The 25,480-nt window shown below is 39.6% G+C and overlaps 1 protein-coding gene across 2 annotated transcripts in view; it reads right to left on the bottom strand.

Moving 5' to 3' along the window:
• LOC114667097 (formin-like) overlaps nucleotides 1-25,480 on the bottom strand; it is a 613,004-nt gene that overhangs the window by 199,403 nt on the left and 388,121 nt on the right. For both annotated transcript variants that reach the window (XM_051920062.1, XM_028822231.2), the window contains one exon: nucleotides 19,700-19,820. In XM_051920062.1, the coding sequence (XP_051776022.1) occupies nucleotides 19,700-19,820 (121 nt within the window). The remainder of the gene's footprint in view (nucleotides 1-19,699; nucleotides 19,821-25,480) is intronic.

Genomic DNA, 25,480 nt, shown 5'->3' with positions numbered 1-25,480 from the left:
CGCACAGTCACACTCAGCTGTAAAACATAAAGAAAAAAATTTATAGTATAACCTCATTACCAGCATGGTAGCGAATCCAGTCTTATCTTGGCAATAAAGCTCATGACTTTGTCACTTTGAAATCTGATCACTTGAAATCTCCAAAGTTAAACAAGGTCACACAGGGCTAGCCCTTGGACTAAAGACCTCCAGCAGTTCCTGGGATTTGTAGGGAAGTGGTGTTGATTGATCCACAGGAGGTGTTCTCATTTATTAACAAATATCATACTAATGGTCCCTCTGGAAGGTGGCCCTTGGATGAGATGTTTTAAGTTAATTCCTGGCTTGGCTAGCTCTGTACATTGTAAAAGAAAAAGCTGATTAGTGCTTTGAAGCAAACATAAACATTACTAACTGATGTACTGACTAAAAACAAATACAAAAGATGCTGTCGAAATATGTCAAACAACAGATGTGACAACACAAAGAAACCAAAGGACAATTACGCATCTTTGCAGTTAGAAAGTACCTTACAATGTACAGTGTTCTACCCTTACGCCAAAGGCACGCCTGTCACTCTAGTGGAAGTGGGAGTGTAAATGAGAATACGCTGTGATATCTCTGCAAATGTCAACCCATCTAGGATGGTCTGCCCTTGCACCTAATGATTTTGCGAAAAGGCTAAACCTACCTGATCATCCCATGAAGGAATGGTAAATAAAATAGCTAAATAATACCTAAACTCACCTGGCAATGCACCATGTTCCATTGGCACACCATACCTCTCATGCTGGGGGATGAATTGTCCCCATTAGTCAAACTCCCCCAATTCGTTCATTTTTCCATTACTCTAACTAGGATTAAAATTGGAACTGACTTGGCTGGGCTACAACTCCATCCACATGGTCCTTCAGTTATGGCCTCCCAGCCAGATAAGGTTTTGCAGTCCAATGTGGCCAGGACACCTGTTCATCCATTACAGCATATACACAATATAAAGTTAAATGACACAAAAATAAGAATATAGGATATTTATGTGGGATATTGTCACCACCACTAAATCGAGCTGATTACAAAATGCATTCAGGGATAGAGAGAGACAGAGGTTTGGAGCATCTGCCGATAGCACGTTGCAGCACCCACCACACACCGAACCACCTGGATTGGGACCCAAGTCAAGTAGGAGACACTTCAGCACCACACTGGAACAGTGTGAGATTTTCACAGTGGCTGGAGTGCCAATAGATAGATGTAACTAATAATGCTTGACCATGCCTAATAAAGTCAAAGTGCTACAGGTGGCTTACATTGCCTCTTAGCCCTGCTGTGTATGTAATGTTGCCCTGCCATAGGTGTTCACTTCAAACTTATTGTAACTCATCCTTTAAACTCGGACTGTGGAACTGGCTTCATGTGTATAGGGTTACCGTTATTTTCCCATTATTATATTATGTACAACTGCTTAATGGGAAAATTCTTGCACCCAGGGAAAATGTATTTGTAGCCGCTACTGTAACATATCATAAGAATTTGTTCAATTGTAATAGAGTATAACTTTTATGTCTCAAGCATGTTGGTTCAGAGCTTATCACTGCTATTTCACATTTTAAAAAGTTATTGCCTAAAATATATGTGCTCACTCACTTATTTTATGTATATATAAAATATATATTTTTTCTTTGTCTGTGCGACATTTTTTCTTTGTCTGTGTGAGTTTTCCAAACATACTCCTAATTCCATTCAAAGACTTGCATTTGGCGCAATATGAATGGTGGCGCGTGCGTTTTTGTGTGTGTTCTGTGCCCAGACATCCCTTCTGGGTTTGGTTCCTGAGTTTATATGATCCACCTGGGATAGGCTCCTACTTTCTACAATTCTGCATTGGAACAAAGTAGTTCAGAAAAATCATGGATAGATGAATTAGATGTATAGGTAAATAGAATTTTTAGAATGAAATCAGCTATAGCAGAGGTTCCTAAACTTTTTAACCCAAACTAGAAAATTGGTACCATACTGGGAGTCAAGTTGATTATTATCATAGTGACAAAGGAGTAATAAAGAGATAAATAACAAAGGCTATATAGTACAAAAGTAAATGTTTTTGTTTACTTTCAAGTATATTTTTTCACATAAATATTACTAGAGGGCGAAAGTGGAACACTAACATATTGTTAAAACAATACTGTGTGTATCCATATTCCAAATCTGTTTATCCAGAGCAGGGTGATCGGGCAGCTGTAGGCTATTGCAGCAACCACAGGCTGCAAGGCAGGAACAATCTCTGAACAGGGCGCCAGTCAATCACAGGGTGCACGACCACACACACACACACACACACACACACACACACACACACACACACACACACAGACATGGACCAATCCACCTAACCTGCATGTCTTTGGATTGTGGGAGGAAACGTGTACCAGGAGAAAAACCACACAGACACAGGGAGAACAATCTAGACAAGAACAGGGCATTCGGCCTAACATAGTCCACCAGTCCTATTTACTTAATACTTCTAAAAAAACATCAAGTTGAGTTTTGAGGGTCCCTAAAGTCCTACTGTCTACCACACTACTTTGGTCATTTATTCCAGGTCTCTGTGGTTCTCTGTGTGAAGAAAAATCTCCTAATGTTTGTGCAAAATTTACCCATAACAAGTTTCCAACTGTGTTCCTGTGTTCTTCCTGAACTCATTTTAAAATCACAGTCTCAATACACTGTAATATTTCCCTTCATAATTTTAAACACTTCAATCATGTCTTCTCTTAATCTTCTTTTACTTAACCTGAAAAAGCTCAGCTCTTTTAATCTTCCTCGTAACTCATCCCCTGTAGCCCTGGAATCAGCCTAGTTGCTCTTCTCTGGACTTTCACCAGTGCTTCTAAGTCATTTTCGTAGCTTTCAGACCAAAACTGTATGCAGTGCATTATAAAGCCTGACCATAACCTCCTTGGATGTGTACTCTTCGCATCAGAGTGCTATATAACCTGACATTCTGTCACCCTTTTGATATTTTCAGGTGCTCTTACAGTTCTCAATGGTCTAACAGACATGTCTTTCACACTACCAGTAGATTGATATTCATTGTGAATTTCCCCTTGGGATTAATAAAGTATCTATCTATCTATCTATCTATCTATCTATCTATCTATCTATCTATCTATCTATCTATCTATCTATCTATCTATCTATCTATCTATCTATCTATCTATCTATCTATCTATCTATCTATCTATCTATCTATCTATCTATCTATCTATCTATCTATCTATCTATCTATCTATCTATCTATCTATCTATCTATCTATCTATCTATCTATCGGACTACTTTAACACTATCTGACAAGAAGGAATTCTTCCTTAACAAGAAATGTTAAACTTGATATAAAGTCTTCTTTGCATATTGCAGTTGCAGATTTAGATTCAATGTACAGTAATCCCTCACTATATCGCGTTTCGCCTTTCGCGGCTTCACTCTATCGCGGATTTTATATGTAAGCATATTTAAATATATATCGCAGATTTTTTGCTGGTTCGCGGATTTCTGCGGACAATGGGTATTTTAATTTCTGGTACATGCTTCCTCAGTTGGTTTGCCCAGTTGATTTCATACAAGGGACGCTATTGGCAGATGGCTGAGAAGCTACCCAACTTACTTTTCTCTCTCTCTTTCTCTGATCCTGACGTAGGGGGATTGAACAGGGGGGCTGTTCGCACACCTAGACGATAAGGACGCTCCTCTAAAAATGCTGAAAGATTATCTTCACGTTGCTATCTTTTGTGCAGCTGCTTCCTGAAGTGACATGCTGCACGGTGCTTCGCATACTTAAAAGCTTGAAGGGCACATATTGATTTTTGCTTGCTTGTTTTTCTCTGTCTCTCTCTTTCTGTGCTCTTGACGGAGGGGGTGTGAGCTGCCGCCTTCAACAGCTTTGTGCCGCGGTGCTTCGCATACTTAAAAGCCAAACAGCCCTATTGATTTGTTTGCTTTCGTCTGTCTTTATGACAGTCTCTGCTCCTGACGCACTCCTTTGAAGAGGAAGATATGTTTGCATTCTTTTAATTGTGAAACGGAACTGTCATCTCTGTCTTGTCATGGAGCACAGTTTAAACTTTTGAAAAAGAGACAAATGTTTGTTTGCAGTGTTTGAATAACGTTCCTGTCTCTCTACAACCTCCTGTGTTTCTGCGCAAATCTGTGACCCAAGCATGACAATATAAAAATAACCATATAAACATATGGTTTCTACTTCGCGGATGGCTCTGGAACGCAACCCCCGCGATGAAGGAGGGATTACTGTACCCTGTATGCCATAAAGACAAATATGTACTGAGGGACCAACCAACCAGTTGTGCGTGATCTCTGAAACTTCATTTAGTATAAAATGCTGTCACTCACCCTCACACTACTGACTCACTCCTCACAAAACCACCAAAGTCTTCACATCCTTGAGCTGCACCTGTTATTTTCATTTTGACACTTTGAACAGAGATTCTTTGTAGTCATTGTCGATTTTCGTAAAGCGTTCGACTCATTTGATCAAGCTACACTGTGGGACATCCTGAGACTTTGTGGAATCCCCTCAGTGCTGCTAGATACAGTGCATCCGGAAAGTATTCACAGCGCATCACTTTTTCCACATTTTGTTATGTTACAGCCTTATTCCAAAATGGATTAAATTCATTTATTTCCTCAGAATTCTACACACAACACCCCATAATGACAACGTGAAAAAAGTTTACTTGAGATTTTTGCAAATTTATTAAAAATAAAAAAATTGAGAAAGCACATGTACATAAGTATTCACAGCCTTTGCCATGAAGCTCAAAATTGAGCTCAGGTGCATCCCGTTTCCCCTGATCATCCTTGAGATGTTTCTGCAGCTTAATTGGGAGTCCACCTGTGGTAAATTCAGTTGATTGGACAGGATTTGGAAAGGCACACACCTGTCTATATAAGGTCTCACAGTTGACAGTTCATTTCAGAGCACAAACCAAGCATGAAGTCAAAGGAATTGTCTGTAGACCTCCGAGACAGGATTGTCTCGAGGCACAAATCTGGGGAAGGTTACAGAAAAATTTCTGCTGCTTTGAAGGTCCAAATGAGCACAGTGGCCTCCATCATCCGTAAGTGGAAGAAGTTCGAAACCACCAGGACTCTTCCTAGAGCTGGACGGCCATCTAAACTGAGCGATCGGGGGAGAAGGGCCTTAGTCAGGGAGGTGACCAAGAACCCAGTGGTCACTATGTCAGAGCTCCAGAGGTCCTCTGTGGAGATAGGAGAACCTTCCAGAAGGACAACCATCTCTGCAGCAATCCACCAATCAGGTCTGTATGGTAGAGTGGCCAGACGGAAGCCACTCCTTAGTAAAAGACGCATGGCAACCCGCCTGGAGTTTGCCAAAAGGCACCTGAAGGACCTCTCAGACCATGAGAAAGAAAATTCTCTGGTCTGATGAGATAAAGATTGAACTCCTTGGTGTGAATGCCAGGTGTCACGTTTGGAAGAAACCAGGCACCGCTCATCACCAGGCCAATACCATCCCTACAGTGAAGCATGGTGGTGGCAGCATCATGCTGTGGGGATGTTTTTCAGCGGCAGGAACTGGGAGACTAGTCAGGATAAAGGGAAAGATGACTGCAGCAATGTACAGAGACATCCTGGATGAAAACCTGCTCCAGAGCGCACTTGACCTCAGACTGGGGTGACGGTTCATCTTTCAGCAGGACAACGACCCTAAGCACACAGCCAAGATATCAAAGGAGTGGCTTCAGGACAACTCTGTGAATGTCCTTGAGTGGCCCAGCCAGAGCCCAGACTTGAATCCGACTGAACATCTCTGGAGAGATCTTAAAATGGCTGTGCACCGAGGCTTCCCATCCAACCTGATGGAGCTTGAGAGGTGCTGCAAAGAGGAATGGGCGAAACTGGCAAAGGATAGGTGTACCAAGCTTGTGGCATCATATTCAAAAAGACTTGAGGCTGTAATTGCTGCCAAAGGTGCTTCGACAAAGTATTGCGCAAAGGCTGTGAATACTTATGTACATGTGATTTCTCAGTTTTTTTATTTTTAATAAATTTGCAAAAACCTCAAGTAAACTTTTTTCACGTTGTCATTATGGGGTGTTGTGTGTAGAATTCTGAGGAAAAAAATGAATTTAATCCATTTTGGAATAAGGCTGTAACATAACAAAATGTGCTGTGAATACTTTCCGGATGCACTGTATCATGGCCAGCCTGTACACTGGTACTGTAAGTGCTGTGCAGAGTGGAGGCAGAACCTCTGCATTTTTCCCAGTTGATTCTGGGGTTTGTCAGGGGTGTGTTTTTGCTCCTACTCTGTTCAGTACATGTCTACCTGACATTTCCATCTTTCTCAGATGTGTCTTTGCTGTCAGTCTTCTTAGTTTGATTGTTTCACTGGCTGTGAGGTGGGAGGTGGGAATACGCTTTACATTTTAATACCACAGAAATGAAAGCTCTCGATGATGCATCAACTGCATTGTTTCACATACTGCACTGCTGCAAATACTACACTAAACAGTGGGCAGTTTATCACTCAATACAGAATTTGCGCTTGGACAAATTTGGTTATTATTTTTTTTTTATTTTATTGAATGTATTAAAAGCAAGTAATATTCCATAAAAACAAGTCAAACCTGACAAAACTAAACTCAATTCAACTCCCACCCATGAGAAAGAGAGGCGGGCCAACAGCCAGAGTAAAACTTTAAAAGTAGAAATGAGGGGAGAGAATTCTTTTCCCCCCAATGTAAATGCTTATTCTAAAATGTTATTAATTAGACCAGTTACTAGTTTTTAAAAAAGTTTTGAAATGATCCACTCAATGAGAATTTTATTCTTCCAGTTGAGCAAGATAAGTCTATGTGCTAATACTGAAGTAAAGGCAATTAAAGTTTGTTTGTTCTTATCCACTTTAAGCCCATCAGGGAGTATACCAAACACAGCTGTTTAATGGGTTAGGAGTGATTGTGACACCAAGGCTCCTGAAAAAATTATGGACAATCTTAAATAAGATAGATGTGCTTTGCACACATAGAGCTAGAGTGAATTCTGTGCATGGCTACCTTCCACTCCTTTTCTGAAATGTTGAGTAAGAGATCCTTTTCCTACTATACTCTGGAATCTTTGAAAGGAAGGGACTTTAAAATGTTTTTATATATTATGGAAATGCTGTCTTGAGTCCTCAATACTGATTAATAATTCTTCCGAAATAGAAGTAGGAGGGAAGTGAGGAAAATTGGGCAGATTTTGCTTAGCAAAGTTTCTAATTTGGAACTTGTGGAAAAATTGTGTTGATGGGAAGCTAAATTTAGAGTGTAATTTCTAGTAGGATGCAAAGACGTTATCAATGTACAAATTGTAAAACTGATTTAATCCTGTATGTTTTCCAAACATTAAAAACTGTGTAAGTTTGAGAGGGTGAAAAAAGGTAGTTATCATGTAGAGGTGTCACAGATAAAAGCTTCTTTCTCTTGAAGTACTTCCTACATTGGTTGCATATTCTGAGTGAATGAAGCACAATTGGGTTGGTAGTATATTGACGATAACTTGTATTTGCTGGAGCACAAAGCAAGGAATATAAAGAAGTACTGCAGGATTTTATTTCTATTGCGGACCAAGCCTGTAAATGTTCATTTATTTGTGTCAAACTCCAGGTTTTTATAGCTTGTACAGTGGTGTGAAAAACTATTTGCCCCCTTCCTGATTTCTTATTCTTTTGCATGTTTGTCACACAAAATGTTTCTGATCATCAAACACATTTAACCATTAGTCAAATATAACACAAGTAAACACAAAATGCAGTTTGTAAATGGTGGTTTTTATTATTTAGGGAGAAAAAAAAATCCAAACCTACATGGCCCTGTGTGAAAAAGTAATTGCCCCCTGAACCTAATAACTGGTTGGGCCACCCTTAGCAGCAATAACTGCAATCAAGCGTTTGCGATAACTTGCAATGAATCTTTCACAGCGCTCTGGACGAATTTTGGCCCACTCATCGTTGCAAAATTGTTGTAATTCAGCTTTATTTGAGGGTTTTCTAGCATGAACTGCCTTTTTAAGGTCATGCCATAGCATCTCAATTGGATTCAGGTCAGGACTTTGACTAGGCCACTCCAAAGTCTTCATTTTGTTTTTCTTCAGCCATTCAGAGGTGGATTTGCTGGTGTGTTTTGGGTCATTGTCCTGTTGCAGCACCCAAGATCGCTTCAGCTTGAGTTGACGAACAGATGGCCGGACATTCTCCTTCAGGATTTTTTGGTAGACAGTAGAATTCATGGTTCCATCTATCACAGCAAGCCTTCCAGGTCCTGAAGCAGCAAAACAACCCCAGACCATCACACTACCACCACCATATTTTACTGTTGGTATGATGTTCTTTGTCTGAAATGCTGTGTTCCTTTTACGCCAGATGTAATGGGACATTTGCCTTCCAAAAAGTTCAACTTTTGACTCATCAGTCCACAAGGTATTTTCTCAAAAGTCTTGGCAATCATTGAGATGTTTCTTAGCAAAATTGAGACGAGCCCTAATGTTCTTTTTGCTTAACAGTGGTTTGCGTCTTGGAAATCTGCCATGCAGGCCGTTTTTGCCCAGTCTCTTTCTTATGGTGGAGTCGTGAACACTGACCTTAATTGAGGCAAGTGAGGCCTGCAGTTCTTTAGACGTTGTCCTGGGGTCTTTTGTGACCTCTCGGATGAGTCGTCTCTGCGCTCTTGGGGTAATTTTGGTCGGCCGGCCACTCCTGGGAAGGTTCACCACTGTTCCATGTTTTTTCCATTTGTGGATAATGGCTCTCACTGTGGTTCACTGGAGTCCCAAAGCTTTAGAAATGGCTTTATAACCTTTACCAGACTGATAGATCTCAATTACTTCTGTTCTCATTTGTTCCTGAATTTCTTTGGATCTTGGCATGATGTCTAGCTTTTGAGGTGCTTTTGGTCTACTTCTCTGTGTCAGGCAGCTCCTATTTAAGTGATTTCTTGATTGAAACAGGTGTGGCAGTAATCAGGCCTGGGGGTGGCTACGGAAATTGAACTCAGGTGTGATACACCACAGTTAGGTTATTTTTTAACAAGGGGGCAATTACTTTTTCACTCAGGGCCATGTAGGTTTGGATTTTTTTTCTCCCTAAATAATAAATACCATCATTTAAAAACTGCATTTTGTGTTTACTTGTGTTATATTTGACTAATGGTTAAATGTGTTTGATGATCAGAAACATTTTGTGTGACAAACATGCAAAAGAATAAGAAATCAGGAAGGGGGCAAATAGTTTTTCACACAACTGTATATTTGCCACCCAGTAATAAAACTGAAAGTTAGGTAGAGCCATTCCACCTTCTGCCTTAGGTCTTTGTAGAACCTCCTTTTAGATGTGTGGATGTTTTGAATTCCAAATAAATGAGGTTATGATTGAATGTAATTTCTTAAAAAAATGATTTGTTAATGAATATGGGGATGCTTTAAAATAGAAAAGGAAGCTTAGGAAGGATATTCATCTTGAGAGTGTTAAAGTGAGATGGAGGGTAGACAATCTAAGCAAGTTTTGTTTAAGTTTTCCATGCAGACAGCAAAATACTGTTGAAAAAGAGCTTTATGTTTACTTGTGATATTTACCCCTAGGTATTTAAACTGATCTGTGATGATAAAAAGGCAAGGTGTCCAATCTAATATTGTGTGCTAGAGAGCTCACTGGAAAGAGCACACTTTTATTCAAATTAATTTTGAGTCCAGATATCTTTTGAAATTCTGCTGGTGCTGTTAGGATTGCAGGTACAGTATTTTGTGGATCTGATATACTATCCAGCATAGTGCCATATCATCTGCATATAGTGATATATTCTATTCAAGTCTTTCTCTGATAATCTCCTTTACCTCAGAAGCATTTTGAAAGTGAACTGCCAATGGTTCAATGGCGATTGCAAATAGCAGTACCACATTCTATTCTGCAGTAGTCTAAAACAATGTTGTTAATACAAACTGAAGCTACTGGACTGGTATACAGTATTATGATCCATGCACATATGTTTGGGCCAAACCCAAATTTGTGCAATGTAGTGAATAGGTAGTCCCATTTAACCATACCAAATGCTTTTTCTGCATCCAACGATATTAAGATCTCTGGGTTGTTACACTTTGTGGGTGAATATATTATATTAAACTGGCACTGAAATTGGAAGCTGAGTGTCTGCCTTTAATAAATCCAGTTTGGTCTTGTGACATTACCAAAGAAACCACTTTCTCAGTCCTTCTAGCTAGAACTTTAGAGAGTACCTTAACATCATTATTCAAAAGTGAGATTGGTCTGTATGATGCACATTGTAATAAGTCCTTAATTTTCTTAGGAAAGAAGGTAATTAATACTTGGTGAGTTTAAGGTAGAATTTTATTGTCTCTGGCTTCTATAAATGTTGCTAATAAAAGGGGAGCTAATTTAATTGAAATTTTTTTCTAAAATTCGGCAGGGTAGCCATCAGGGTGTGCTGCTTTCCCGCTCTGAAGTGAGTAATTCTGAGAGAGTAAGAGGTTTATCCAGTTCCTCTGCACTGAGAGTATCTAGCTGTAGTAACTGTAATGAATTGAAAAACACCTTAGATTGCACCTTGTCTTCTTTAAACTGAGTAGAATATAAGGACTAATAGTAGTCTCTAAATGTGTGCATTATACTTTTATGGTCAAAGACTTTGTCTCCATCTGTGTTGGTAAGGTGTTGCATTGCGAACTTACTGCTTGTAGATTTGTTGAGCTAAGATATTTTTACCTTCTCTGTTGTGGCAGGTGGCCGGGTGTGGTCATCAGCCGCCTGCCTATTTAAGGGGCCGCCTCCCTTCAATCAAGGCTGGAGTCGGGTGAGGAGTTGACAAGGTTGGAGAGGAGGCGGCAAGGAGAGGCCTGGAGAGACAAAGAGTGAGAGAGAAAGAGATAGAGAAGTGGCTTAAAGAGGAGCCTGGACTTTGGGAGACTGTTGGGGTTTGTTTGTGTGACGGTGCACTTAAGAACTGTAATATAATAGTGTAAATAAACGTGTGGTGATGGCTGAAAACGTGTCTGCCTGTGTGTGTCCGGGCCGTACTATTTCACACTGTGTTCATAGTAATGAGTTATTCCATTTCTTTTGTTGTCAAGAGGTTGAATGCAAAGCCTGTGTTTTCCTATAAAGTGCATTTGGGAACCTGGTGTGTTCTTGATCTATTCTGGTAATTTCAATGAATAACTCTGATGCCTTCTTAGTTTCTGATTTATTTTTGTGGGAGAGATATGACATAATCTGTCCTCTTAAAAATGCCTTCAGAGTTTCCCAGAGTATTCCTGAAGGGACTTCTAAGGATGCATTTGTCTCTAAAAAAATCTGCTTAGATATAAATTCTGTATAGTTCTCATCAGCTGATAAAAATGGGTTAAGACATCAGCTGTGAGTTGAGTATGTGGGGCATAATGATTTGAGCTCCATGATCAAAGGGGAGTAGTCAAAGATAACAATAGCGTCATACTTACAAGATTTGATTTTGGGCAAAAAATTGTTATCTATAAAGAAATAGTCAATTCTTCAGTAACAGTGATGTACTGGTGAAAAGACGGATTATGCTCTTGAGTTTGGATTTAGAAATCTCCAAGGGTCTGACAGGTTGTGATCAATTACAAACTGTGTAATTGTTTTTGCAGTGTTAGATGTTGTTGCTCCTGTGGCTGAAGACCAATCCAGACTTGGTTAATTTTACCATACAAGTATGTGGCTAACAATCACAGACGTGTTCATGACGCATAGTTTAAAAAACAGAGCTAGATAATTCAAGATGAACAAATTGTTTAATAGAATAACACAGATGACTCTTTTAAGCACTGGATATGGCAATGAATGCAGCATAAATTCCTTGATAAGAAGGAAGGGTTTAAAACAGTGATTTGCAAAATGGTTAGCACCGAGCCACTGGAAATACACTTTGTCACTTGACTATTAACTCAAAGCATTTCCAATGGAAACATTTTACAGAAATAGTAAGTATTTACTTCTTTGTTCCATTCATGGCCACTGAATTTTGCCTTCTTTTTTATTAAATAGAAAAGTAATATTTTTAAAATGCACTTAACCTAATCCAGGATCACAGAGGAATGCCTATCCAAGAAGCATCAGACACAAGGCAGGAAACCAGCCCATTACAGAGCCCACTCAAACACACATCCACATGGGGCTAATAAGCCAAAAACATACAAAGTACACTAGTGAAAAAAAGATTCTGACACAGGCAGGACACTTAGGTTTCCACAAAGGCAACATATAGGTTTGGGTCTTGAACACAGGGCAACAGATCCATGAGATAACTGCACCAACCTATCACTTAAATAAAGAAGTAAAATATATTAAGTTGGAGTTACACAATTGTAAGACTTGTGGAGGACCAGAGGCCTCATGTATAAACAGTGTGTACACACAAAATTGTTGCGAATGCCCATTTCCACGCACACTTCAAGATGTATAAAAACTAAACTTTGCATAAAGCCACATTTTCACGGCAGCCTCAGACCAGGTGCATGCATGTTTCTGCTTGGTTTTGCAAACTGTTGGTACCAAGCATCAAAGCAGTACCACTGTTTCTGTGTTGTTTCCCTTCTTTTTCATATTCATATCCATGACACAGGATTTATCTAATACACTGAAATTAATTGCGTATCGTTTACAAATTTAATTCACTTGATTGTAATCATTATGTGACAATATAATGGTGCAAGGAATGGACAAACTATTCCAAATACCATAGCTGCTTTAGCATTGTTAGAAGAAATGGAAGAGTTAGAAGAGAGCGCGTATTTATAGATGATGATGACTAGCTTCTAAGTCAATTTTGATTTCCAAGAGCTCTCCTCTTGGAGCTGTGTGCTGAACTGGCGTCGGCTTCACAAAAGCAGACTTTGAGGAATTGTGCTCTACTTGCTCCTTTCCAAGTTCTGTCCACTCTCGGGTTTTTAGTCACGGGAGTTTTTCAACATGAACTTGCTGACCGATCAGGTATTTCACAATCATCACTGAGTCACGCCATGCTAGCTGTGCAGGGTGGTATTATCTGCTTATCATCCAGATATATAAGACTTCCTTACAATGTGGCTTAACTGGGAAACATCAAAGCGCAATTTACAGCAACGTCCAGCTTTCCAAATGTAATTGGAGCAGTCACCTGTACGCACATTGCTGCTATTGCAATGATTCTGGACAAGTTACATCAGCCAGGGATGAATTACCAAAAGAACGAGCCAGCATTAAAGCATCTATAGCAGAAGCATCTATAACAACTGCAATTCTTCACTGTCACACTCTCTTTTTTAACAACTAGTGCGGCATAAGGCAAGCAGTTCTTTTAAAGATAGTGCCTCAAAGAACCATGTAAAGAGCAGAGAATCTATCCGTTGTGGTGCTGACGCTACACTATAAAGGTGCCTTCAGATACTTAATTTGCTTATGTAAATAGAAAGCATTTCCACTCTATTAATGTGCAGCTCTACAGTCCACAGAAAGTGTGTCGCATTGTGCAAGCATGTAGCATGCTGTATAATGTGGCACACAATCGTGGCTTGCCCATACGTGAAGAGATGCGTTGTGATGAACCTGACCCTGATCCACCAAATGATCAGCCAAAACAGATAGCATTACAACTTCATTTGAATGTAATTAGCAGAGTGTAAAAACAGGTAATCAGATACAGCATTTATTTTTTAACCAATTCATTTAATTTGTGGTCAGTATTACATAGTTGTGACAATAGATGGCACTATACCAGCGCTTAACCCAACACAGACAGACACAAGAGGCACACTTACACAAGTTCACACTTATTATTTTCTTCTTTTCCAATTCAGCACAACACACAGTGTACATATCACCACAAATATAGCTCAGTCCTTTTCTTTCCCCCTGCTGCCTCTACTCCTCTCCTTGCAAGCTCCGTCCTCTGCCTCCCGACTCCGGCTCCTCGAAATGAGTGAGGTGGCCCCTTTTATATTGTACCCGGAAGTGCTCCAGGTGCTCCCTGATGACCCTCCTGCAGCACTTCCTGGTGTGGCAGAATTGCTGCAGTCCAGGACTTAGCAAATGTCCACGCGCCCCCTGGAGGTGGCCACGGATCCCCACAGGGTTGAGTTTTCAAGCTCTGTTCCTGTGGCCTAACACCCACCAGGATGGCTGCCCTCTCGAGTTCCAGGGGAGATACTGCTCCTCTCCTGGTCCTTCCATTCTCCAGGTTTCCTGACTGGGCATGCGCCCCAGCCGTCTGCCACATAGTACAGCCCTTATATTCCTTAGTTCATTGGCCAGATCTCTTACAGCATCCACTATTGCATTTTGTGACTCCAGAACAGCATCCGTCAGCACACAGCTAGATGATCGCCCAGCGTTATCCATGGCAGAGGTGTGTATGCAGCCAGCCACTAAAGATGTGCTTGGCAGAGCAGCACCATCACCAATGGATTTGTGTTCTTGGCATGGGGGTCAGCGTTTGTGATATTGTCTGAAACAGAATAAACAGATGGTGGGCTGCGACTTGCCTTTTCATGTCGACTTTGATATCTGACCACTTCTTTATTTCGGGCACTATGTGACTTTCTGAACTTGAACTCTAGAGTGTCTCTGCAACTCTGTATCATTCGATTAACTTCCTTTTGTTGCTTATACAATTGCTTAAGCCAACAAATAGTAAGTTTTTCCTTGCCTCCACTTCTCATTTGCTGAAATTCTTCCTTTTTCCACATGCTTTTGTTATTGTCTTTTAACAAAGCTCTAAATGGAAGGGGCTATTTATATTGATTTGCATATTCAAATATGTGAAACACGCGTTAAATTTCATGTTCATTGGGATTTATAAAGGGGAAATGCGTGAAACTTAACATATGCACAGTTTTATGTATTTGGATTTTTTGTGCATACATACATTTCCAAATTTGTCTGTACGCCATGTATTAGTGTGAATTCTAATTAGTGTGAACACGACATTTCTCGATTCCTATTCGTCCACTTCCCAACCCACGCTGCCTGCGGATCCTCTTCAAAACCGGTCCCACCCACACGCAGCCGACATGGTATTTCTCGATTCCTATTCGTCCTCTTCCAAACCCTTCCCCACGCTGCCTGCGGCCTCCCATACACCTTGCTATTTTAGTTATACTGCGACGGTTGTTTCCTAAGCCTTTATTATAAAATGAACGACGGGTTTTTGTACAACGTCATCTCTATTCCAGGATCCAGCAACTGCCTGTTCCTATCAGTGGATCATTTCTTGAAACAAACGGTTCACGAAGGCAATGCACTCTCACTACGACATAGGGCACTATACTGGCCTGCTGAGTATAATACATCCAACAAGTACTCGAGGTGCTGCCACAACAGTAAAGTAGCTTTACCACCTTTGCGGGAGCCACCTGTGTCTTTACAACAGCTTCTTACACAGCAAACATCAGAAGCTAAAAATTATCGTGAATACATTCGAGAATACAACTCTTCTCTAGCGTTTGCTTCCATGGGTGCACAGATAACTCAACCTCCTGGCCACGGACCATATTGTTTTAAAATACACGGGCAAATTTATCACCAAATCTCTCCACTATACGCTAACACTTCTACCTCTCCAGGATATGGACAGTTGAACGTTTTTGACACAGCGCAAGCTACAGAAATACGCTTATAAAATAAAGCGAACTCTGCATGCAGCGAAAATGTACTTCTCCAGCTAGATTCCATGCTCAGAACCATGAACCCCTTCGCTAAATCATACAAACACATGCATGAAATCGCTCAGTCCAATCCAACAGCATCTGTACGAATGGTTTTCAAGGAAAACCCTAGGCAGGATTTAGGACGATACAATGCCCCGACATGTCACACCAATGTTGCAGCGATTTTCGTCGGAGAATATGACGAACCGTCTGCCGAAAGTGACATTTGCATCTATCCCACAGGCAACTCCTGTAAACAGATTTCCACGCTCAATATGAATTGCGATCCTATGGTTTACCCACTTTTACTTCCTTGCAGAGACATTGACTGGCACAAACAGAGTGCATTTGCTACACTTAATAAACTTTACCATATAGACACTCCCCAGGTTATGAATGAGATCCATTCCTAAGTCTGTCTTTAAAAGAAATTTATAGGTAAGTTGGAAGAGGTATAAATGGTTCCTATTTAGCATTACTTAGTCAAATATATGTGTTTGTATATAGTATATATTTTACTTTTCTAAGCATGTATGCTCAACACAGTGTTAACAGCAATGTGATTGACTTAAAATTGCACCTTCCTCGAGTGATGAATTGCTCAAGCCATACAGTGTTTTCATGAGCATACCAAAGTACTATGGTGTGTGCATTTGTTAATACAATTCATCGTGAGGATATGCTACAGTGCACGTTACATAAATTTCATCATCAGTGTTGGTGTGTGGACTGTGTCTAACCAAGGAAACATGCGCACACTGAAGGAACAGTTGTGTGAAGTGTCACTGGCTGCACCTACACAATCAAACAGTAAAGGCAGACAGTGACAGCCAAATGTGCAGAGATTCATGGCAAGAAATTGCACAGACTCTGGGCAAAGATGAAAGTTTGTGCAGGCATGAATAGAAATATCTGCAAGATCGATATGAAAAGGGAAAGCAAAAACTTTGCACACTAAACACTTGAATTATAAACTGGGAACGGGTGCGCATCATCTGTGTGTGACCACGTCTGCAGCTGTCTGCATCCAAGTAGAAAAGGGCCTTCTTTAAATCTATACTAATAAAAGGCAAAGCCCTCACTGACTCACTCATCACTAATTCTCAAACTTCCTGTGTAGGTAGAACGCTGAAATTTGGCAGGCTCATTCCTTACAGCTTACTTACAAAAGTTAAGCAGGTTTCATTTTCGAAATTCTACGTGTAACGGTTATAACGGTCGACAACGTCTGCCATGTTAAACTTTCTTATTTATGGCCCCATCTTCACAAAATTTGGTAGGCGGCTTCCCTGCACTAACCGAAACCGATGTACGTACTTATTTCGGTGGTATGACGCCACTGTCGGCCGCCATATTGAACTTTCCAACAGTCTTTGTTACTTATGGGCCCATCTTCAAGAAATTTGGTACGCGGGTTCCCAACGCTAACTGGATTCTACTTACGTACATATATACGTCCATAGCCTGCAGCTCGGTCACCGTGTGAGGCGGCGTTGGGTCCCCCATCCCCACGCCTCCCACGTAGTTGGCTGCCTGCCTATACAGTATAAGGCCGTCCGTCGCTCCAGTCTCTTCATTCCCTTCCTTGCTTCGCCACAGTATTCATGTCTCCCTGCTGATAACTGCAGCCTTTTTATTTAATCCATGGCTTCTCCGTTGTTTTATTGTTCATTTATTACGATTATAGTTATTGTGTAGGTATTTTAGACTTAGTTTACATTGTTCAAGTACCCATTTCCTTTATCGTTCCAACCGTATCCCCATTAACATGTCTATCGAGGTGATCACCATCGATCAAAGAACTGTCACTTACCAAGTGGTTTCCATGCCTGGAGATGGCGACTGCCTTTTCCATTCTCTGTGTTACATATTGCACGGCCATATCAGGCTCACTCTTGATATCCGGAGGAAGATTGTGTCTTATGTATTGAACGACTGGGACAGGTTCAAGGTGTGGACTGATGACGGTACAGGAGATAATTGTACTACACAGGAGCACTATAAGAGTGAAATGCTTAAGCTCTTCACCTATGGTTCTGCATGTGAGTTGATGGCTGCCGCTGAATTGTCCCGTTGTCGCTTTCAAGTGTACCGAAATGGCGAAATATTTTACACCTTTGGACAACTGCCAATGCCTCTTAAACATCTTAGATTCACAGGTGACAATTTGAGTAGGGAACACTTTTATGTTTATGAATCTTTAAACTCTCAAAAGCTGGATGCGAAGTTATCGATGAAACCCATTTCAATTCAAACGCCTCCAATTTCCAGTAAGGCTCTGCTTCGCAATGACAATGAATAAGTCTCAAGGACAGACCCTACAAAAGGCTGGCATTGATTTGAGGCAAGATTGCTTTTCACATGGCCAACTATACATTGCATGCTCAAGAGTAAGCTCAGTGCACAGCTTGGTCATACTTCAACCGGTGGGCCAAACTAACAATGTGGTATACAAAGAGATCCTTAACAAATAATTATTGGTATATTTTCCCTCAGTTTAAAAAGGTTTACTTTTCTTCTTAATAAAAATTTTAAAGCAGTACTTCGCCGCTGCGAAGCGTGGGTATTTTGCTAGTTTTTAATATAATAGAATATAATAGACATGGCAATTCATTTGAAAATATGAGTTGCCCTTAAGCTGGACATTCTTAACCTGAAGACTGCCTATACAACATTTAACAACCATATTTACAGATACAAAAGTAGAATGGAAATTAAATTAACCTGGAAATGCAAATGAACATGCATTGTGGGTATGTGAGACCATATTCTGTGTGTCACACTATGTGCCTGATTCGATTTAGCCATGCACCTTAACCTACAGAATGCACTTACCTCCACTGACAACTCCAGCTGCATTAGTAGTGACATGCATACAAGGTGAATGACTTCATCTGCACAGGAGCCTGGAAAGTACGGCCTGCATCTCTGGTGGTGCACTTTTAGCACATTCTATGTTTTATTTGGATGACAATATTCCTGTTCCCCATAGTGCTATCCAACTATTTTCTAAAGCTGCTTCTTTGTGAAAGGCCCACAGAAAACAAAACCTAACTAAACAACACCAACAGCAAGGCAGAACCCAGTCACAGACTGGACATAAGCCAATTACCAGACATGCATAAACACAACAACATTAATCAAGTTTCTATAAAAATTGGGAGAGATGTATTTTAAAATGCTCAAAAACTAAGAGAAAATTTAACAGAATAGGTAGACAAAAACAAAGTGAAGAAAACATAAAAAATATCTTAAGGACACAAGAAAATAAAGCAGAACTCAAGAGTAAAAAACAACGGGTATGATGCCAATAGAAGGCTACAGACACTTTAAAAGAGTCTGCATAAATAAAAAGGCCAAGACAAATGTCGGAGACTTAGCCAGAAACAAGGTACATGTGGCAAATTCGGCAGTGGCCGTGTTCAAACTAAGATATGACAGAAGATGTACAGTATGTTCAAAGGTAAGATGTGAATTACTAACTCATGTCAGCCCTGTTTAGAGTTTCCAGCCAATCAACTAGCAGATATTTGGATCATAAAAGAATTGCCACATGGACATCAGAAGAACATGAAATCTGCAATGAATACAAATTATAGTCATCAATTAAAACAATTAAGTGAAGTTGTATGTCTAATAATCACCATGCTATCCTTTCACATAAATGTATCCATGTTGTTTTAACTGTTTTATGATGTTGCAAGAAAAATGGAAAGCTCATACAGCAATCCTCCATGCTGAACCTTAGCCTGCTCAAACCTGAAGGCAATCAAACTGTTTGGAGCGGCTGACAAATCTGCAATTCCATGACTACTATTAATGTTGCCTGACGTCTTGACCACTTCCACAGTTGAAGTGATCATTTGGCACTCATCACAAACATCATGAGGAGTTGTACTTTGTACATCATAAAAGTAGAGATTTTTTTTAATATGTACATGCTATAACTCATACATGATTCAAATGTTCCAAAACAAGTATAAATCTTACCATCAAGATCCCTACTCAGCTTCTTAAGATCTTTAGTAAGATCTTCAAACTTGACTTGTCCAGCCAAAAACAAGTCCTGTGGCTCTGGTAAAGGAAAGGTGCTCAGTTCAGTTCCTGCATTCTGAAAAAAACACAGGAGTCAAGTGATCACACTGGGGCAATTAATTTATTGTTACTGTTGTTCTTGTTGTAAATAATAAATATTCTTTCAGGACATTAAATGCTAAATCCAGATTTAAAACTGTAAATGTTTTACCACTTAAGGAAACACCATGGTTTAACAAATCGCCTAACCTCCCAGTGTACTGAACAGGTGCATTTCAATAAATTAGAATACCATCGAAAAGTTAATTTATTTCAGTAATTCAATTCAAAAAGTGAAACTCATACAGTACTGTATATTATATCACTCTGTGTGTACTGAATCTATATATTTCAAGTGTTTATTTCTTTTCATTTTGCTGATTATGGCTTACAGGTAATGAAAACTCAAAATTCAGTATCTCAGACAATTAGAATATTACATAAGACCAATAAAAAATTATTTTTAATACAGAAATGTTGGCCTACTGAAACGTGTTTTCATGTACGCACTCAGTATTTGGTTGGGGCTCCTTTTGCATGAATTACTACATCAATGTGGCGTGGCATGGAGGTGATTAGCCTGTGGCACTCCTGAGGTGTTATGGAAGCTCAGGATGCTTAGATAGTGTCCTTCAACTCGTCTGCATTGTTGGGTCTGGTGTCTCTCATCTTCCTCTTGACAATATCCCTTATATTCTCTATGCAGTTTAAGTCAGGCGAGTTTGCTGGACAATGAAGCACAGTGATACCATGGTCATTAAACCAGGTATTGGTACTTTTGGCAGTGTGGGCAGGTGACAAGTCCTGCTGGAAAATGAAATCAGCATATCCATAAAGCTTGTCAGCAGAGGGAAGCATGAAGTGCCCTAAAATTTCGTGGTAGATGGCTGTGCTGATTTTGGACTTCATAAAACACAGTGGACCAACACCAGCAAATCATATGGCTCCTCAAATCATCACAGACTGTGGAAACTTCGCACTGGACCTTAAGCAACTTGGATTCTGTGCCTCTCCACTCTTCCTCCAGACTCTGGGACCTTAATTTCCAAATGAAATGCAAAATTTACTTTCATCTGAAAAGAGGGCTTTGGACTACTGAGTGACAGTCTACTCCATTTTTTCCTTAGCCCAGGTAAGATGCTTCTGACGTTGTTTCTGGTTCAGGAGTGACTTGACAAAAGGAATGCGACAGTTGTAGCCCACGTCCCGGATTCATCTGTTTGTCGTGGCTCTTGAAGCACTGACTCCAGCCGTAGTCCACTCCTTGTGAATCTCCCCCAAATTCTTGAATGGGCTGTGCTTCACAATCCTCTCAAGGCTGCGGTTATCCCTGTTGCTTGTGCTCTTTTTTCTGCCGCATTTTTTCCTTCAACTCAACTTTCCATTAATATGCTTGGATACAGTCTGTAAACAGCCAGCTTCTTTAGCAATGACCTTTTGTGGCTTCCCCTCTTTGTGTGGTCTACTTAACCAGACTGAGAGACCATTTAAAGGCTCAGGACACCTTTGCAGGTGTTTTGGGTTAATTAGCTGAGTGGAGTGTGACACCATAAGTCTACAATATTGAACTTTTTCACAATATTCTAAATTTCTGAGATTCTGAATTTTGTGTTTTCTTTAGCTATAAGCCATAATCAGCAAAATGAAAAGAAATAAACATTTGAAATACATCACTCTTTGTGCAATGAATCTATATGAGTTTCACTTTTTGAACTGAATTACTGAAATAAATTAACTATTCGATGATATTCTGATTTATTGAGATGTACCTGTATATGTTTAACATTACTGAGATGTCATAAGGATTTGTAGCCTCGTAGTATCATGCTCACCCAGGAAATAATGAGCGAAAAACATTTTTTTCAACGAGAAAAAAGTCAACATAATTACAGTAGAAAAGACCAGTTTAGTGTCCACTATTGATGTAGAATTAGTACATGTACTTCGTGTGACACATTTTGAAACAGTCACCATTTCACAGCCCAATGTCACAAACGGGACATTATAAGAAATTTTCTTATATTTTTTCTGTTGCTTGCACATGAGAGAGTAGAATGTTAGTACCAGACTCGCATGATCAACAAGTGAATTAGCACTCTTGTGTTATTGAAGGCTACCACGGAACAAGACTTCGCAACTTCCACATTTTCCCTGACATGAACATTTATAGTTTCCACATTGTGAACAGTGCTTAGGGGGTTAACATCTTGCTTGTCCTCACTCTTAATCATCAATCATAATTATTTTGCCTTCTTATCACGCATTTACTGTCACACCACATTGAAGCTTCATACAACTAAATTCACTCACCACTTCACTGAGGTTTGGCAGTGCAGTGCTGTATCATACATCAGTTTCATCTTATGTTTCAACGTCTGATGACCAATTCGCATTGTCATCATAATCACTCAGTTGAATTAATGGTTCACTTTCAGTTTGTTTTAAAACTTCCTTTACAGCTTTTAATTTGTTATTGTGTTTATAGCTGAAGGCCCCACCTCACTCATGAATATTGATGAGCTACATTAGAGTGGCAGTATGCATAAAAATACTAATGATTTTTTGTGGAATATTATTTCATCCACTAGAATGCAGCAGAATACCATCCCAACCATCTTAAAAAACGTAAAGCAGATCATAACACGCCAGCCCAGGTCTGACTCGCAGTTAACCGTAAATGCATAAAATTACTAGCACGAGTCACGCTCAGGGTTAAAGCCTAAACGGTAAGGAGGAGCTGCATGCTCAGCAAATGTCTGCACTTAGTTTTTATGTCCATTTCTCTGAGTTATTTTTTTTACTTTTTTTTTTTTTTAATGTTTATCCTGATTTTCTATTCCTTTTGCTTTAGTTACTGCTCCTCCAGTGTTTAACCTCAGCTCTTGTAGTGTACTCTTGATGTTTTTTCCATAAATTGTCACCACCTCATTCTGGTTCTTTTAAGCTTTCCAGCCTGAATTTTGACACACTGAAATATTTATGATACTTTGGTCTCTCCCTTACACACCTTCTTCTTTTAAGTCCCTTCACCCTTATGAAAGTGACTAGAAGGTATCCAATTGTATAATATTGTAGTGCAAACACAGCTGTTAGAGTTGTCCTCTGAAAGATAGTGGCGGCATGAAAATGACCACAGCCTTTATTCCACCCTCAATTCAATGATTCCATTAACCTACGTGTTGTATGCATTGGTGCAGTGGATGCATTGCAACAATAACTAAAAATCTGCTGCAGTTCACAATTATTATTTATGTAAAGCAGAAAATGTTTTAAATCAAACCAATTTGCAAAATATACAAGCAAGAAGTCAAATACAAAATCAACTAGGTTACAGAAGGAATTATACCAGTTAATTAGACATATTACATGCAAAGTGCAGTAAAACGGCAGGAGAATTAGTTAATTACAGGCTGAGACTTTCAGAGCAATTTGATAATAGTGCTGCATCTGTTTATGTACTGTGCATAAGACTGACAGAAAAAAAGCACGAAGAGCTTAGCATTTTAATTGTAAATAAGAAAGCATTATCTATGAAGAGGCAGAGTTCGACAAGAAGAGGCTTAGATTAAGAATGAATAAATCAAAGCGAAACACTGCTGCAGGAGGACAAAGTACTTGTTCAGAGTTTCCACTGATGTCACCACTGCACTGTGCACTTATCTCTTCCACATGTCTGGCAGGCTGTCAGATGTCTTTCTACAAAATGCAAACTGGTTGTGTAGGTGCATCTTCCGTAATGCTCCCTAAGAGTAAAATTTAAGCAGAGTTTCAAAGTACTGCCACTTATGAATGTGTCACTTCTGCAGATATTACATTTAGGATGCACTTTCCTCTAGTCCAGATTTTTCTAATATTTAGAAGAGACAGGGAAGCTGCTGTTGCCAATTTGATGTTGTTTGTTTAGCATAGTGATGTTGCGGTTTACTACAATACTAACTTAGCCTCAGTCAGACAACCTCTAAACATGTGGCAGGAGGGAGATTCTAATCTCACACAACACACCACTATCAGCAGGTAGTAAGGTTTTGCGGCTAACACACCACAAGGTTGCAGGCTAACTCCCTGTGTGGGGCCTTCAACAGTTTCTTTACCATTCCCTTACCATTCCTTGACAGGAAGTATGGTGTAGTTATTGTGGCTTTGGACCTCAAATCCTGAGGCTGTGGGTTCAAATCCTGCTACTGACACTGTGTGACCACAAACCAGTCACTTCACCTGCCTGTACTCCAATTGCAAAAATAAATGAAACTTAACCAATTATATCTTAAATGTTGTAAGGCACATTGGATAAAGGTGCTAACCAATTAATAATAATAACACTAATAATGTTAAATCACTGGAAGATATGTGAATATTCATCCATTTCATGAACTTGCTATTTCTGTTATGCATTTATTTTAGCAAGAACATTAAGTAACATCTATAAAAAATGTCACTGCTGACTTGTCAAAAGTGTTATCAATATTGAACATAACATGGGAGTCTCATGGATGTGAGAATGAACATAGAATGTGTAAACTGTACTTATACAGCAACCTGGCTGGGAAGTGAGGCCAGGTCCACGGAACTATTCTCACAGTTCAGCCACCACTGGTCACACAGCCATCCGCTTTATGAACCTTCCCATTTCATTCACATAGTTATAGGAAGCCTATCCTATCAACATAATGAATATGACAAGAATCAGCCATGCACCTACACATTCAGTAACAAAGGAAAAATTTAGAGTCATGAAATATCCCAAAATACACGTCTTTGGGATATGACAGGAAACACACGTGTACTTGGACAGAATCTACAGAGACAAAAAACTTCCCTGCATCACCCTCCACTGCTACAATAAACCACCCTTATTTTTCAGTGAAAAAACTGTATCAGTCATGTAATGTGAAATAAAAGTCATTACACTCTCTAAAAGCTTTTACTGAAAAATTAGTCCAGTGGTGCTGATTGATGCAGACAGAATGATGGAAGGCTAAATGAAGCAAGAGAAATTAAATTCTTCTACAGCAAAAACACACACACTTCTGCTATTTCTATGAAACAAATTATTGGTATACATTTGGACTGGTATTTTAAAATATTTGCTATATTCCAGGTTCTAAACCTCGTGAAAGCAAGACGATAGACTTAACTCCTGATTAGGGATCCACTACTAGTCTCACTCACTCAAATCATTATCTTGAATAATTACTGTAAACAGAATAAAGCATTTTTAGCTAAACTGTTGTTATCTATTTAGCAAATCTTTATCAACACCACCTTACAACACTAAATCAATTGGTACAATGTAAGTAAGTGTGCTCTACAATAGGCTGCTACCTCATCCAGGGTTGGTCTCTGCTCCTGCATCTTCCTGAAACCCTAAAGATGGATTAAGTGGGATCAGTAAATGGACGGACTTCTCACTGAAAAGATGGGAGCTCTTTACACATTTAGTGACAACATCCTGAACTGTCTTGTTTAGCCTAAGTTGTCCTTACAACTTACAAAGAAGGCACTATGAAAACTGGATGAAAGAAAGGATTATAGATATTGGATATTTTCAATTTTTAATAGAAATATCAAATACATTTTACAGTTTAATTTTCTATTATATTCTAGATATTTCGTTACAAACAATATAAATATTTTTGCTTGGAGATTAAACACAAGTGCATAAGCAGTTCATGTCCCCAAGTGAATAATGAATATTTT

Source organism: Erpetoichthys calabaricus, chromosome 16 (assembly GCF_900747795.2).
Source record: "Erpetoichthys calabaricus chromosome 16, fErpCal1.3, whole genome shotgun sequence".
Taxonomy (NCBI): domain Eukaryota; kingdom Metazoa; phylum Chordata; class Cladistia; order Polypteriformes; family Polypteridae; genus Erpetoichthys; species Erpetoichthys calabaricus.
Note: the sequence above shows the minus strand (reverse complement) of the source record. Positions and strands in the feature narration are given on the sequence as shown.